The 11,687-nt window shown below is 32.6% G+C and overlaps 1 protein-coding gene across 6 annotated transcripts in view; it reads left to right on the forward strand.

Annotated features, from left to right (window-relative positions):
* The window catches only part of FRYL (FRY like transcription coactivator), a 252,518-nt gene extending 241,120 nt beyond the window's left edge, over positions 1–11,398 (forward strand). For all 6 annotated transcript variants that reach the window (XM_071216578.1, XM_071216579.1, XM_071216583.1 and 3 more), the window contains 6 exons: positions 341–439; positions 4,235–4,303; positions 6,442–6,459; positions 7,259–7,369; positions 8,768–8,958; positions 9,267–11,398. In XM_071216578.1, coding sequence (XP_071072679.1) covers positions 341–439; positions 4,235–4,303; positions 6,442–6,459; positions 7,259–7,369; positions 8,768–8,958; positions 9,267–9,525 — 747 coding nt within the window. In that variant the 3' untranslated portion in view covers positions 9,526–11,398. The remainder of the gene's footprint in view (positions 1–340; positions 440–4,234; positions 4,304–6,441; positions 6,460–7,258; positions 7,370–8,767; positions 8,959–9,266) is intronic.
* Positions 11,399–11,687: the final 289 nt, after the last annotated feature.

The following is an 11,687-nucleotide window of genomic DNA, read 5'->3' on the forward strand; positions in this document are numbered from 1 at the left end:
GTCCCGACTTGTTTCCAAGCACACTCATAGATTATATATTAAATATTTATATTAAAGAATTAAGGTTAAGAAGTTTCAATACTTTAAGGTATATACTGGTCTGATATTCCATTTCTTGCCTCTCAGTATGGAAATCATTTGAAAGGTCCCCCTGAAATCCCACCACATGCTCATTCTGTTTCAGTAGTCAGCCTTTAATAAGGGACAGAGTGTAGTTAGGGACACTGGTCCCAAGTTGAGCTGAAAACCAATTAACAGAAATTCCATAACCCAAAAGTTGTCAGTCTCATGATGGAGATCAGATAGAGTAACCTGGATCCATGTGCTTCTGATTTGGCAGCTGATGTCCTGTGGTTTGCTAGAAACACTCAAGTTCAGTGTATTGGAGTTGCAAGAACACCTGGATACATACAATGCCAAAAAAGAAGCAGCTGAGCAGGTCAGTCTCTCTTCACCATGTGAAAAAGTAGTTTGCTTTTTAGTAGAAATGTTAACCTGGCAGCAGAACAGGCCTAAACAGAAAGGAAGACCTCTTAGCACTTGCGTTAGGGTTTTGCTGTGAATGGTGGACCTCAGCTTTCTGTCCAGTGAATCTGTGGCCTTTAAAAATTGGACTACTAAGAACCTAAGAGCACAATGGAAAACCTTTGCTTTGTAAAACTTCCAGGCGGAGGCTACATAGCCAACTCTCCGCACTGCAATGGGGAAATAAAAGCAGTATTTCTCAGAGAGTACATTACTGAATTGTGATATAGAAATCTGCAGCCTGTGACAAAGTTGTTATCTTTTTCCTGTGATGTTATGTGTACCTGAGCAAGCAAAGGGAGAGATGAGCATGGAGTAGACTACAGATCTTATTTGCTAAGAATTGTTTTTTAGTGGCACTGAAAAAAAAGAGTAGCTTTGTTCTCTGAAGGTAAATCCAATATGTTTTCACTTTCACACAAACTGCTTATTACATAGGTTTTTTTTTTCTAGAATAGAAGATGTTTCTTTCATTAGTAAATATTAATTATCTAGGTAGCTGAGGTGGCTCGGGTGATTGAGCACATGTCTCCCACATGGGAGGTCCTAGGTTCAGTTCCCAGTGCCTCCTAAAGAGAAGACGAGCAAACCAAGAGAGCACACAACGAATGGACATAGAGCACAGAGAGCCAGGAGGATTAAATAAATAATTTTTTTTTAATTAAAAAAAAAAATTGTCACATGTAAAGGGCTATGAAAAATGAGGTATAAATTGTCCTATATTTTAGATAGGACTCTTCCTAAATATTCTAGATAGGAATACAAAGCACAAATTAAAAGAAAAGAAGCTTCTGTGATTTGATGTCTTTCATCCATTTTCAAAAATATTTCTTCAAATTTTGTTTTTGCCCCCATTCTGTTTCCTCTTTTTCTGGGACACCAGTTGCACCTATATAAGACCTTTTAACCTTTTCTGTATTTTCCATCTTTTGTTTTTCTTCCTGTACTTCAGCCTGAGTATTTTCTATTGACCTATCTTCAGTTTAATAATCCTCTCTCGTAGTAATTATAATCTGCTATTGAAACCTTAATTTCAGAAATTGTCCTTTTCAGTCCAAGAATTTCCATTTGCTTTTTTTTTCTAATACAAATTCCAACTTTTTTGGTGCATTATCTCATCTTTTCACTTATTCTATTGAACATATTGTCGTAGTTACTTCAGAGTTCATGGTTGATAATGCCAAAATCTGGATCACCTATAAGTTTGTTTCTATTGCTTGTTTTTTTTCTCTCAACTTTCAGTTATTAGGTTGTATCTGCTAGCATTCTTGATGAATTTTCTTAGAATGTTGGAAATTGTGAAAAAATTTTAAAAGCTCTTGATATTTTTCTCCAGAAATTTAATTTCCTTTTTATAGTCAGAGCAAGGGCATATCACCTTGATCCAAACAGAGATTGAGTTGATTTGAAACTGTATTTAAGGCTTTCGAAGAGCTGGCCCAGTTCCCGTTTGCTTACCCTTAGAACATTGCCTTTTAAGGATCACAAATGAAAGCCTGGGGTATTTGCTAAGACTACACTATCTTGGCAGGAATTGAACAATTTTGTCTCCCCAGCACTATGAAACCAGAAATCTCTGCTTGCTTTGGCTCTCAACACCTCACTACCTTTGATAATCCTGGTTTCCCAGCAGAAAGAAACTGTAGGCCACCAACTCTTTCAGCTACTTCCTGTTCAGTCAGTCTCTGTGCCCAGAAACACGAATGGGTACATACCTGTAGAGTGAAAACTGTAATCAACATACAGCCCACTTCTGTGCTCTTCTCTCTGCCTTCTGAAATCTTACCTCTTTAAGTCCTGGCTGATTCAGCCTTACAGTTGTCCTTGAAAGATTGGTCTGATATAAACCAACCCATCATGTCCAGAAGCAGAGCCTCTCCAGTTAAATTTTAGTCTTCATTTGCGCTTTGAACAATGAAGACGTCATGACAGGAAGACTGATTAAAGACTGGAGGGTGCTCTACACACGAATTATCTACAGTGTCTCGTATGCACTGGCTGGAAAAGTATGGACCTTTATTCTTCAGGCCATTGTGAAACCGTGGGATTATTTAGTTGTGGCTTTCCTTGTCTTTTAATTTTATAACTTTTTAGTTTGAAATACTTTCAAACTTGCAGGACAGTTATAAAAATAATACAAACCCCCTACAGAGAACTCTAACATACCCATATCTTCCCTCCCAAAATACTCAGATGCACCAATTTTAACATTTTGCCACATTGGCCATATCCTTCTTTCCCTTTATCCAACAGTCTATCAATCCATCTATCTATATTTCTGTTAATAGAATTAACAATGGGGATTTTCTGTTAATAGAATTTAAAAATCAGAAGTAATTACATTGAATAGTACTGAAAAATGCCATATCATTAGAAATGCCACATAAAAAATTAAATTATGTAAGAATAAGCCATTAAATAATAAATTGAAATTATTTTCCAATTTTACTATACTTAAACAAATTTAGGCTGCATTACATTGAAGGTAATTAAGTTCATAAACATTTTAACATTTTATACAAATAAAGATTAATATACAAATTTCATGATAGCTGTCAATGGAATTATACTGATATAAAGAAATCTGCTGAATAGCTTTGGACAATGGCTGCAATCAACCATATCTCACTAGAGAAGACTACATGTTTTCTTCAGAGATGCTGTCAGCAAATAGCCTAAGGGCCAGTAAAATCTGAGGGACAGGGATAAAAGGGACATAAGGTCAAAGAGACTGTTTTGAAATAACTGAAATGTCTAATTTTAATTCTTTGCATGTAGAAAGTTAAGCTACAATTGAAGACTGTAAATGTTTATCTAGTACTAAAATACTTTGAGTAAACTTAATGTAGCTAATAGTTTGCTTAATATATGACAAAAAAACGGAGTCAAAAAAACCGGTAATATTATTAGTAATAGCAAACTGTTAAAAATCTAGGCGCTTCATATTGAAAGCTCATAGCTTTTACTTCAGCTTGAAAATTCTGTGACTCCGGTGTTCCTTTCCACTATGCCATGGTGCTATTATTTCATTTGACCAAAGAAAATTTACTTTAAATAAATACCCAACTTTAGGGGTAGTCCCTGGACAAGGAAAAAAAACACACACACACATTTGGCTTCTATAGCTAATATTCTTTGGAGATAAATATGTTTGTCATTTATTACTATCCAAAAAAGAAATGAAAAAGAAAGAAATGAAAACAAGATTTAAAATGGATCTTGGTTTCTCTTTCACTAATGAAAACTGACACCACAGTCTTCTGAGAATTACACTTCTGATAAGCAAACAGACCTGGTTAATTCTAAGTTGCCTTTATTAAATTGACCAGAGGGAAGCACATCTCTCATTTCCCCAGCTTACATTAGACTAAAGGTCAGGTATAGGTTGTCAAGATTTCCAATAAAATCTACAATAAGAAAAATATTCTTCACAGGTCCCAAGAATAGAAGACCTGTTATTTTGATTTCATTAATAAACTGTCACTTTTGTGTATTTTGTCATATTGATGGTATCCATCCTGCTTTGGTTTATTCCATGTAAATGTTTACACTCAAATGGAGATGAAAATCTTTCTACAACTAATTCTAAAATTTCAAATTAATTTTTAAGTTTACTGTTTTATATTATATGCACAGGCTGTTATATTACCAATTTCATTGTGTATTATACAATTGCTGAATTAAAACTTACTGTTGCTTATTTCTTTAGTGGTTAGACAATTGTAAGAAGACTTTTGGTGCCAAAGAAGAAATATACAGGATGAACACAGATGCACAGGTATGTTTCTTTTTCTTGTTTTTGCTATATTTCTATATCAGGTAAAAAATGTGTATCTTCCAACAGTCCTTATTTGATATTCCTAGAAATAAAGAATATTTGTAAATTTCATTTTGGTTATCAGAACAATCTAGTAGAAGTTAGATTCAGTGAAATATTGGAATAGTAATGAAAAATTCACTTTAATAAAAACTGAACCAGCTTGTAAGTGAAGCTTAATAATATTCAATAGATAAGTTTGATAGATAGCCGGACAGTCCAGGTCAGTTTTATTCGCATCTGCCTCTAAAAAAAAAAAAAAAAAAGTGTTCTGTGTTAGTCTAATCTTCTGCATATAAATTTCTGGTCAGGACAGCAAATCTAAGGGTTTGTAAATTAGTTATTAGCCTTTCTAAAGGTGAAATTCTGATTGGATAACTTGTAATTCTTTTCTCTATTCATATTCTATTGTTCAGTGAAAATAACAGCAATATATTTTCTTAAAGAAAAGTACACATAATACATGCATTGTATTAAGTGAGGATAAATTAAGACAAATAGGTGTGCAGCTTCATATGGGGAAAATTCATATACTTAGCAACTCTGTCAAGTGGGTGCTCTATTTTATAGATGAGGAAACTTTTATTTTTATCTTATTTCACCTTTCATTCTTTAGTTCTTTGAGGAGAGGGAGCCCTTTTTCACACTTTATCTACTGTCGGTCCCAGTGCACCAAGAGAGTCTTTTGCATAATAAGCAATCAACAAATATTTATTGAATGAATAAAGGAAAAGAGAATGTACTTGCAAATTGTAATACTTTAAAAAGCAACCATTTTATTTATGTACATGTACACTACTATATAAAAACTGCAGTAAGCATATTAAGAGTAATTACTGGTAATTCTGAGTTCTAGAATTAATTACATTTGTATTATTTCCTATAGTTGTGATCATAAATTTTATTGGTTTAGTTTCCACTACATGGAAAATAAATTATGGATTACATCCCAAAGTAGTGACGTTGGATATATGCAAAGCCATTTCTATCTTATTTTTGCTAGTAGAATTGAAAAAAATACTTAAAATTCCAAATTATTTTTAATCTCCGAGTACTGCATAAAGAAAAAACCTCAGAAATTTAGAAATGCTTATATGCTTGGCATTGTATTGTACGCTTCTCATGTTTACTGAATGACTATCCATGTAATTTATGGTAAGCTGTACACAGCTAAAGTTCACCTTGGCTTAGCAAATCCCTTCTAAATTGATAGGAATAAATGCTATATAAACAGTCTTTCCAAAGAAATGATTTAGAAAATCAGACTTTAGGAAGTACTTCTAGAAGCTACATTTATGATATTGCAATTACTGTTTTAATTAAAAGTCATTCTTCTCCAGGTCCAAATTGCTATAGATATTTTAATAATTTTTTAAATAGTCTAAAAGTTAGATTATTCACTGTGTTTTTTATGTACATTATCCATTATCTCATTTGATTCAAACCTAGTTGGGTTAAATTTTTGAGCTTACTGAATTATATTTGGAATGTAATTTAAAACACACATCTGCTTTTGATATTCTACCCTCTGGCTCAGCACCAATTATGGCAACCTAGGATCTAATTAGACAGTAAAGGGTAGGAAGCCTAGAATGAGCTACACCAGAGATGATCTTCATATGGGTAAGTATTTGTTATGTAAGATTATAAGCCAATTCTGTTCTGAGATGTAACAGTAATTCATTTAGTTTCATATTTTCTAAGCAGAAATTTTCCATTTTACTAATGGAAATTTTATTAATTGGTTTTGTTTGTGTATGTGTTTGGTTTTTTAAAGGCTATATAGTCTTTTAAGAGCCAGATATCCCAAGATCACATCAGTGGTTTCATTTTACTATTACCTTTTTACACAGAAATAAACGGTAATAATACAGTTATTATTTGGGAAAGAATTAAAACCACCTTGAATTGTTGCAGTAAATACCTAAAAAGTTTTATTCTGGAAATGGCAACAAAAATTCTTCTTTGGGATGTAAATATATGTTCTTCAGTTTGCCTGGAGCATGTGTGACCCTAGTTAAAATGATTTCTTACACTAATTCTTGGTCTTTTTCTTCCTTTGTATTTTTTTTTTGTGACCTGCTCACCTTCTTGCTTAGCAAATGGAAATTCTAGCAGTAAGTGACCTGTCTTGATTTATAGACCACTTAACCATGTCAGACAAACTGGTTTTTATGTGCCATTTGTCTATTTGTGACCTAGCAGTATTTTTTCATGGACTACTTTAAGAGCAATGTGTGCTTCAGTTTTGTATATCCCTACTCCATGAAACATTGGTCCTATAAAAATAATGAGATTTTATAATATGTAGAATTAGCAGTCATCTTTTTCTAAATCTATAACTAACATATCTCCTTTTAAAAAAAATCAGAGTGCACATGTTAATTTTATAGTCTCATTTCAATGAGATTAGTGGTTTTCTTTTAGAAAAAATGCAGCCATTTTAAAGACAATCTTTTACCTATAAAATAAGAATAGCTTATCCAGTTTTATTTTGCTCTATCAAGCACTTGTGGAGAAATACAATGAGATATATACATCTTGGTGGGGTAAAAGCTTATTCATTTGTAAATTCATTTTATTGTGAATTTAAAGTTTTAAATAACAGTGAATCCTTTTTAAAGCACCCTACATATTGCCTACTGAAACACTGTCTAATGTGAAAGTGTGCTTAACACTAAAAATGAAGTATGTAACCAGCAGTGATCTTTGTTACAATTTTAATCCCAGTCTTCAAAGCATCTTTCACATCTGCCTTTCATCAGCTTCACACTGTAATAATTTGCTTACTGCAGAAAAATAAACGTCAAAGCAATTTTAACATAATTACTTAAAATTTTTATTGGAAATATGCTGTCTAGTCAAATATCAGAGAAAAACACCACCTACATTTAACGTACTGTTATTTGTTTCTAGGAACTGGAGCTCTGCCGAAGGTTATACAAGTTGCATTTTCAATTGCTGCTTCTCTTCCAGGCCTACCAAAAACTTATCAGTCAAGTGAATACTATAAAAAATGAAGCAGAGGTAAATGTTCAGTTGTATTAGACATCAGTAATTGATTCCAGGAAATTAAAATATATGCATTACATATTCTCCTTGTTAGAATAGCTTAGTCAAAATCATTTATAGTGAATCTTTTTTTTTTTCACTTCAGAAATTCTTTTCTTTTGAAATGTGCTATTTCAGGACCTGTTAATAAACAGCACGGCAGATAGCAAACTATCTTAAAAGATTCAAAACCTTATGGGTCTCAGGAGCAGCAACAAATCATCTGTAATCAAAGTCAAGTAAAGCACATGAATTAAGATATAAAATCGTATTCTGAAACCCCCTAGCATCTATTCCATATATTATTTCTGTGGTTCTGTTAATGCACACAAGAATAAACATGTTAAACCCTTTTCATTTGGCAGATTTTTTCTAATCAGACAGAGGACATTGACCAAATTTAAATATTTTTTGCACTTTTATAGCTGTTTTAGCACATCTTTGCATAATCTAATTACTTGGGTAAATGCTTCTGAGGACCTTTTGGCTCATTAGATTTTGTTATTTTGATATCTTGAAGAGAGTGTGCAATGTAGGGATTAATTATGTAGTAAATAGCATGAATACTGAATTCAAAATAAAGCCTTATGTCAAATAGTTTACTGACCAAGCAAACTAAATTCTGCTCCTGTTGAGGAAAGACTTGGTCTTGATTTTTCTGATTTTATACTGATTGTAAAAGATATGGAATGATACAGAAAATGCTTTCATTGTTTACCATGTAGTCAAACATAGAACTTAGGTATTATAAATCAAGTTCACTTTTAGGATTGTTTTATATTTGAAGCTTAATGAAACTTCAGAATGGCAGGGGGAAAAAAGAAAAACATTTTGAATGTTAGAAATAATTTATTGTGTAAGTTCCATCGTAGTGACTTAAATTCTTTTTCCTCTTTGTCATCTGCTGGTACTAAAGCTATCATTGAAGAAGTAATTTAATTTTTAAAAGTCAAATCCATGAAAAAAGAAAATATTGGTTTATCCTCTATACCCTGGGTAAATATCTTTTTAAAATATAAAGAACCAGCATCCTTTAATGTCAAAGATTTTTCATGATCCCCCAATTACAAAGTGTGTTTACTATCCAAGATATATAACTACATATTAAAACCAATATAAACACTTATTACAACTTGTTATCAAGGACATTTCATTTAAAGACCTGTTTGGTGACTGAAATAATTTATGTATCCCTACTGAAAGGATTTGAAATATGAACTACCCTTAGTCACTAAATTTATCATTTTAAAATAATCTTTAAAGTAAGAGAGAAAAAAATAGCTACCATCAAGTACATACTGGCAGTCATATTAAATCCTCTCCTTGTTTCTGTATATACTAATAGATCCTTAAAGGTGTAATTATTTGTTTTAGGTCATCAACATGTCAGAGGAACTTGCCCAACTGGAAAGTATCCTCAAAGAAGCTGAGTCTGCTTCAGAAAATGAAGACATTGACATTTCCAAAGCTGCACAAACTACCATAGAAACTGCCATTCATTCTTTAATTGAAACTTTGAAAAATAAGGAATTTATATCAGCTATAGCACAGGTCAAAGCTTTCAGGTAAAATATGGTGGGAATTTACTATAATCGTTTAATTGAGCTTTGGTTTTCAGTTAATGTTTCTGTATCATGTCTTTGTGAAAGGAAAACATGACTGTTATTTGTCTAGTTATCACTAAAATGATACCAAATGTAGTTCTTTTTACTGTAACTTTCAGTAAGATATTTACTCAAATATTCAAACAGTGTCTTAGTGACTCACAAGGAAAATTTTTGTTGTTGATATAGGCATTAACTTAAAATGTAGTTAATCTTAATTAGTAGATTGTTCATTAAGTCTTTGGACTTAAGCTGTTGTCTATTTTCAGGTCTCTTTGGCCTAGTGACATATTTGGCAGTTGTGAAGATGACCCTGTGCAGACGCTGGTACATATTTATTTTCATCATCAGACGCTGGGCCAGACAGGAAGCTTTGCCGTTATAGGCTCTAACCAGGACATGTCAGAAGCCAACTACAAATTGATGGAACTTAATCTAGAAATAAGAGAGTCTTTGCGCATGGTGCAATCATACCAACTTCTAGCACAAGCCAAATCATTTGGAAATTTGGTGAACACTGGATTATAGAAACTCCAGGCATTTAGGCAAGAAACTAAACTGAAGATAATTAAGAATATTACCAAGCACCTTTTATGAACCCTTGCAACTCGCTGATAACTTTCTCTGGCAGTATTCATTCTTACAGCATAATTAATACCAAACTATCAAAATTTTAAAATAAGAATGTCAAAAAAGCAAAGATCTGAAGAAAAAAATCTAATTGTTTAATAGCTGCCAGTACTTCCCACAATAACTCTATGAAGAAGGAACTTTTTAATTACTTAAAATAACCCACGTGAAAAGAAAAGGGCTAAAAGTGATGCATACAAATACATTACTTTCTGGAGAAAGAAAAGAATTCCAAGAATGTTTGCAATAATGGCCTCTAATACTGAAATATTGCAAAGCAGGTGAAATGAGGCTGAAATCAAGACTGGTTTATTTTAGCTGAAGACCTGCAAAGCTACTTGGAGTCCGTCATTAACATAATCTACAATTAATTGATACTTACCCATCTACATGAAGAACATCCAGTCCAATAGATATACACAGAAAAGATTTATTTAAAAAAAAAAAAAAGATTTTTTCAATATGTGGGATAAGGGTTCAGGGTGTGTTTGTTTTGTTTTTGGGTCTGTATAAGGAATTATGTGTGTGTGAGTTGGGATGTCTGGATACGTGATAGTCATATTTTCGAGGTATGGATGTTTGGTGATAAAGTCTCAGAGCATGCCTAAAAGAGCACTGCAAGATTATTTTTGAAGAAATTTTATTTTATTAGATCTAACTCTTCATAGTGTGTAAATGTTAGAACATTTTAATAATATTTTAAAACTGGGCTTTCCCAGTATTTCAAAAAGAAATAATATATCTGTTAACATTATTGGAATGCTGCTCAGTTCTCTGATCAGTGCTTATGTTATGATTGTTGATAACTAACCAAAGTAGATGCCTGCAGAGACTTTAAAATGTAAAATAAAGATGTATGCTGCCTGTCAGCAACTCCCATTAGAAAAGTTAACTTATTTTACTCCATAATTATTATAGAAAATGTATAGATTAAAACCAATATTTTCTTGTACATTTTTGCAATGCACTGTTATACAAGAATTGGTGTACAAAGCTAAAGAAAAAATGTGGTCGCTGATGGTAGAATATATGACTTGCAGGCTCTGAAGTCTGCAGAATTCAAGAAGAGAGATGCAAATGCATTTTTTTATATCCTTATTCAGGACTCACATATTTCACCCTAAAGGAACCTGGGGCTACAGGGAAAAAGAGAGGAAGCCTGAAGACTGACTACCAAAACATGCAATATACTTACTCACTGTTTAAGTCTGTAGCATAATATGAACTGGATACTCTGTCCTTTTTTAAATAGCATTTTGTAAAAGAAATGAATGTAGTCCCACGATTCCTCGGATTTGAAAGGAACACCTTGTATTTTTTATATGCATCTCTTATCCACTGTGACTTTTCTTTTAAACTGGGCTCTGTGATTCCAGAGTTTAGAATGTAGAAATGAAATGCTTAGCTTTGCCTTTTCTTGGGGGGTGTGGACCTTGCCAGAAATGTAAATTATGCTCAAGTGCACTGATGAAGGCACTGTGCACGCCGTTGGACTGCTGACCATAGTTAGGTTACCCTGTTAAATTCCGTAACTAGTCACGGCACATTCATAATCACTGTATTTTTTGACCCTGATAAAATAAGTATTTTGATGGTGTTCTGGTACTGTAAATGGTGTCCTTTAAATTATTTAATAACTTTTGGGTATAAGGCAGGAAGAGAGGGATGGTGTCTTAAAAGATATACCACGCTTCACATCCTATCTTACCATCCCCTATTTTTCTCACCTACCTTAAATCCTTTTTGTTAAAATAAAAAACATTGTAGCTATCGATTTGTGTTGTATTTTAAGAAGGATGAATGAGTATAGTATGCATTTTTTGGAAACTTTTCAAACATTGCCTTCACTCTTTTCAAAATTTTCCTTTCAAAAATTAGTTGAATTGACAAGTTACCCAAACCAAAACCTTTCAAAGAACCATTGAAATTTGCTTTTTATATTTATTTATCTATATGTAACTAAATCTATTAATAATATAATAAAATGAATACACCTGCAGAAAGCTAGATGCAATTATAAATTCACTAGGGATTTTCTTTTGCAATTTTGTAATGGGATT

Source organism: Dasypus novemcinctus, chromosome 1 (assembly GCF_030445035.2).
Source record: "Dasypus novemcinctus isolate mDasNov1 chromosome 1, mDasNov1.1.hap2, whole genome shotgun sequence".
NCBI lineage: Eukaryota > Metazoa > Chordata > Mammalia > Cingulata > Dasypodidae > Dasypus > Dasypus novemcinctus.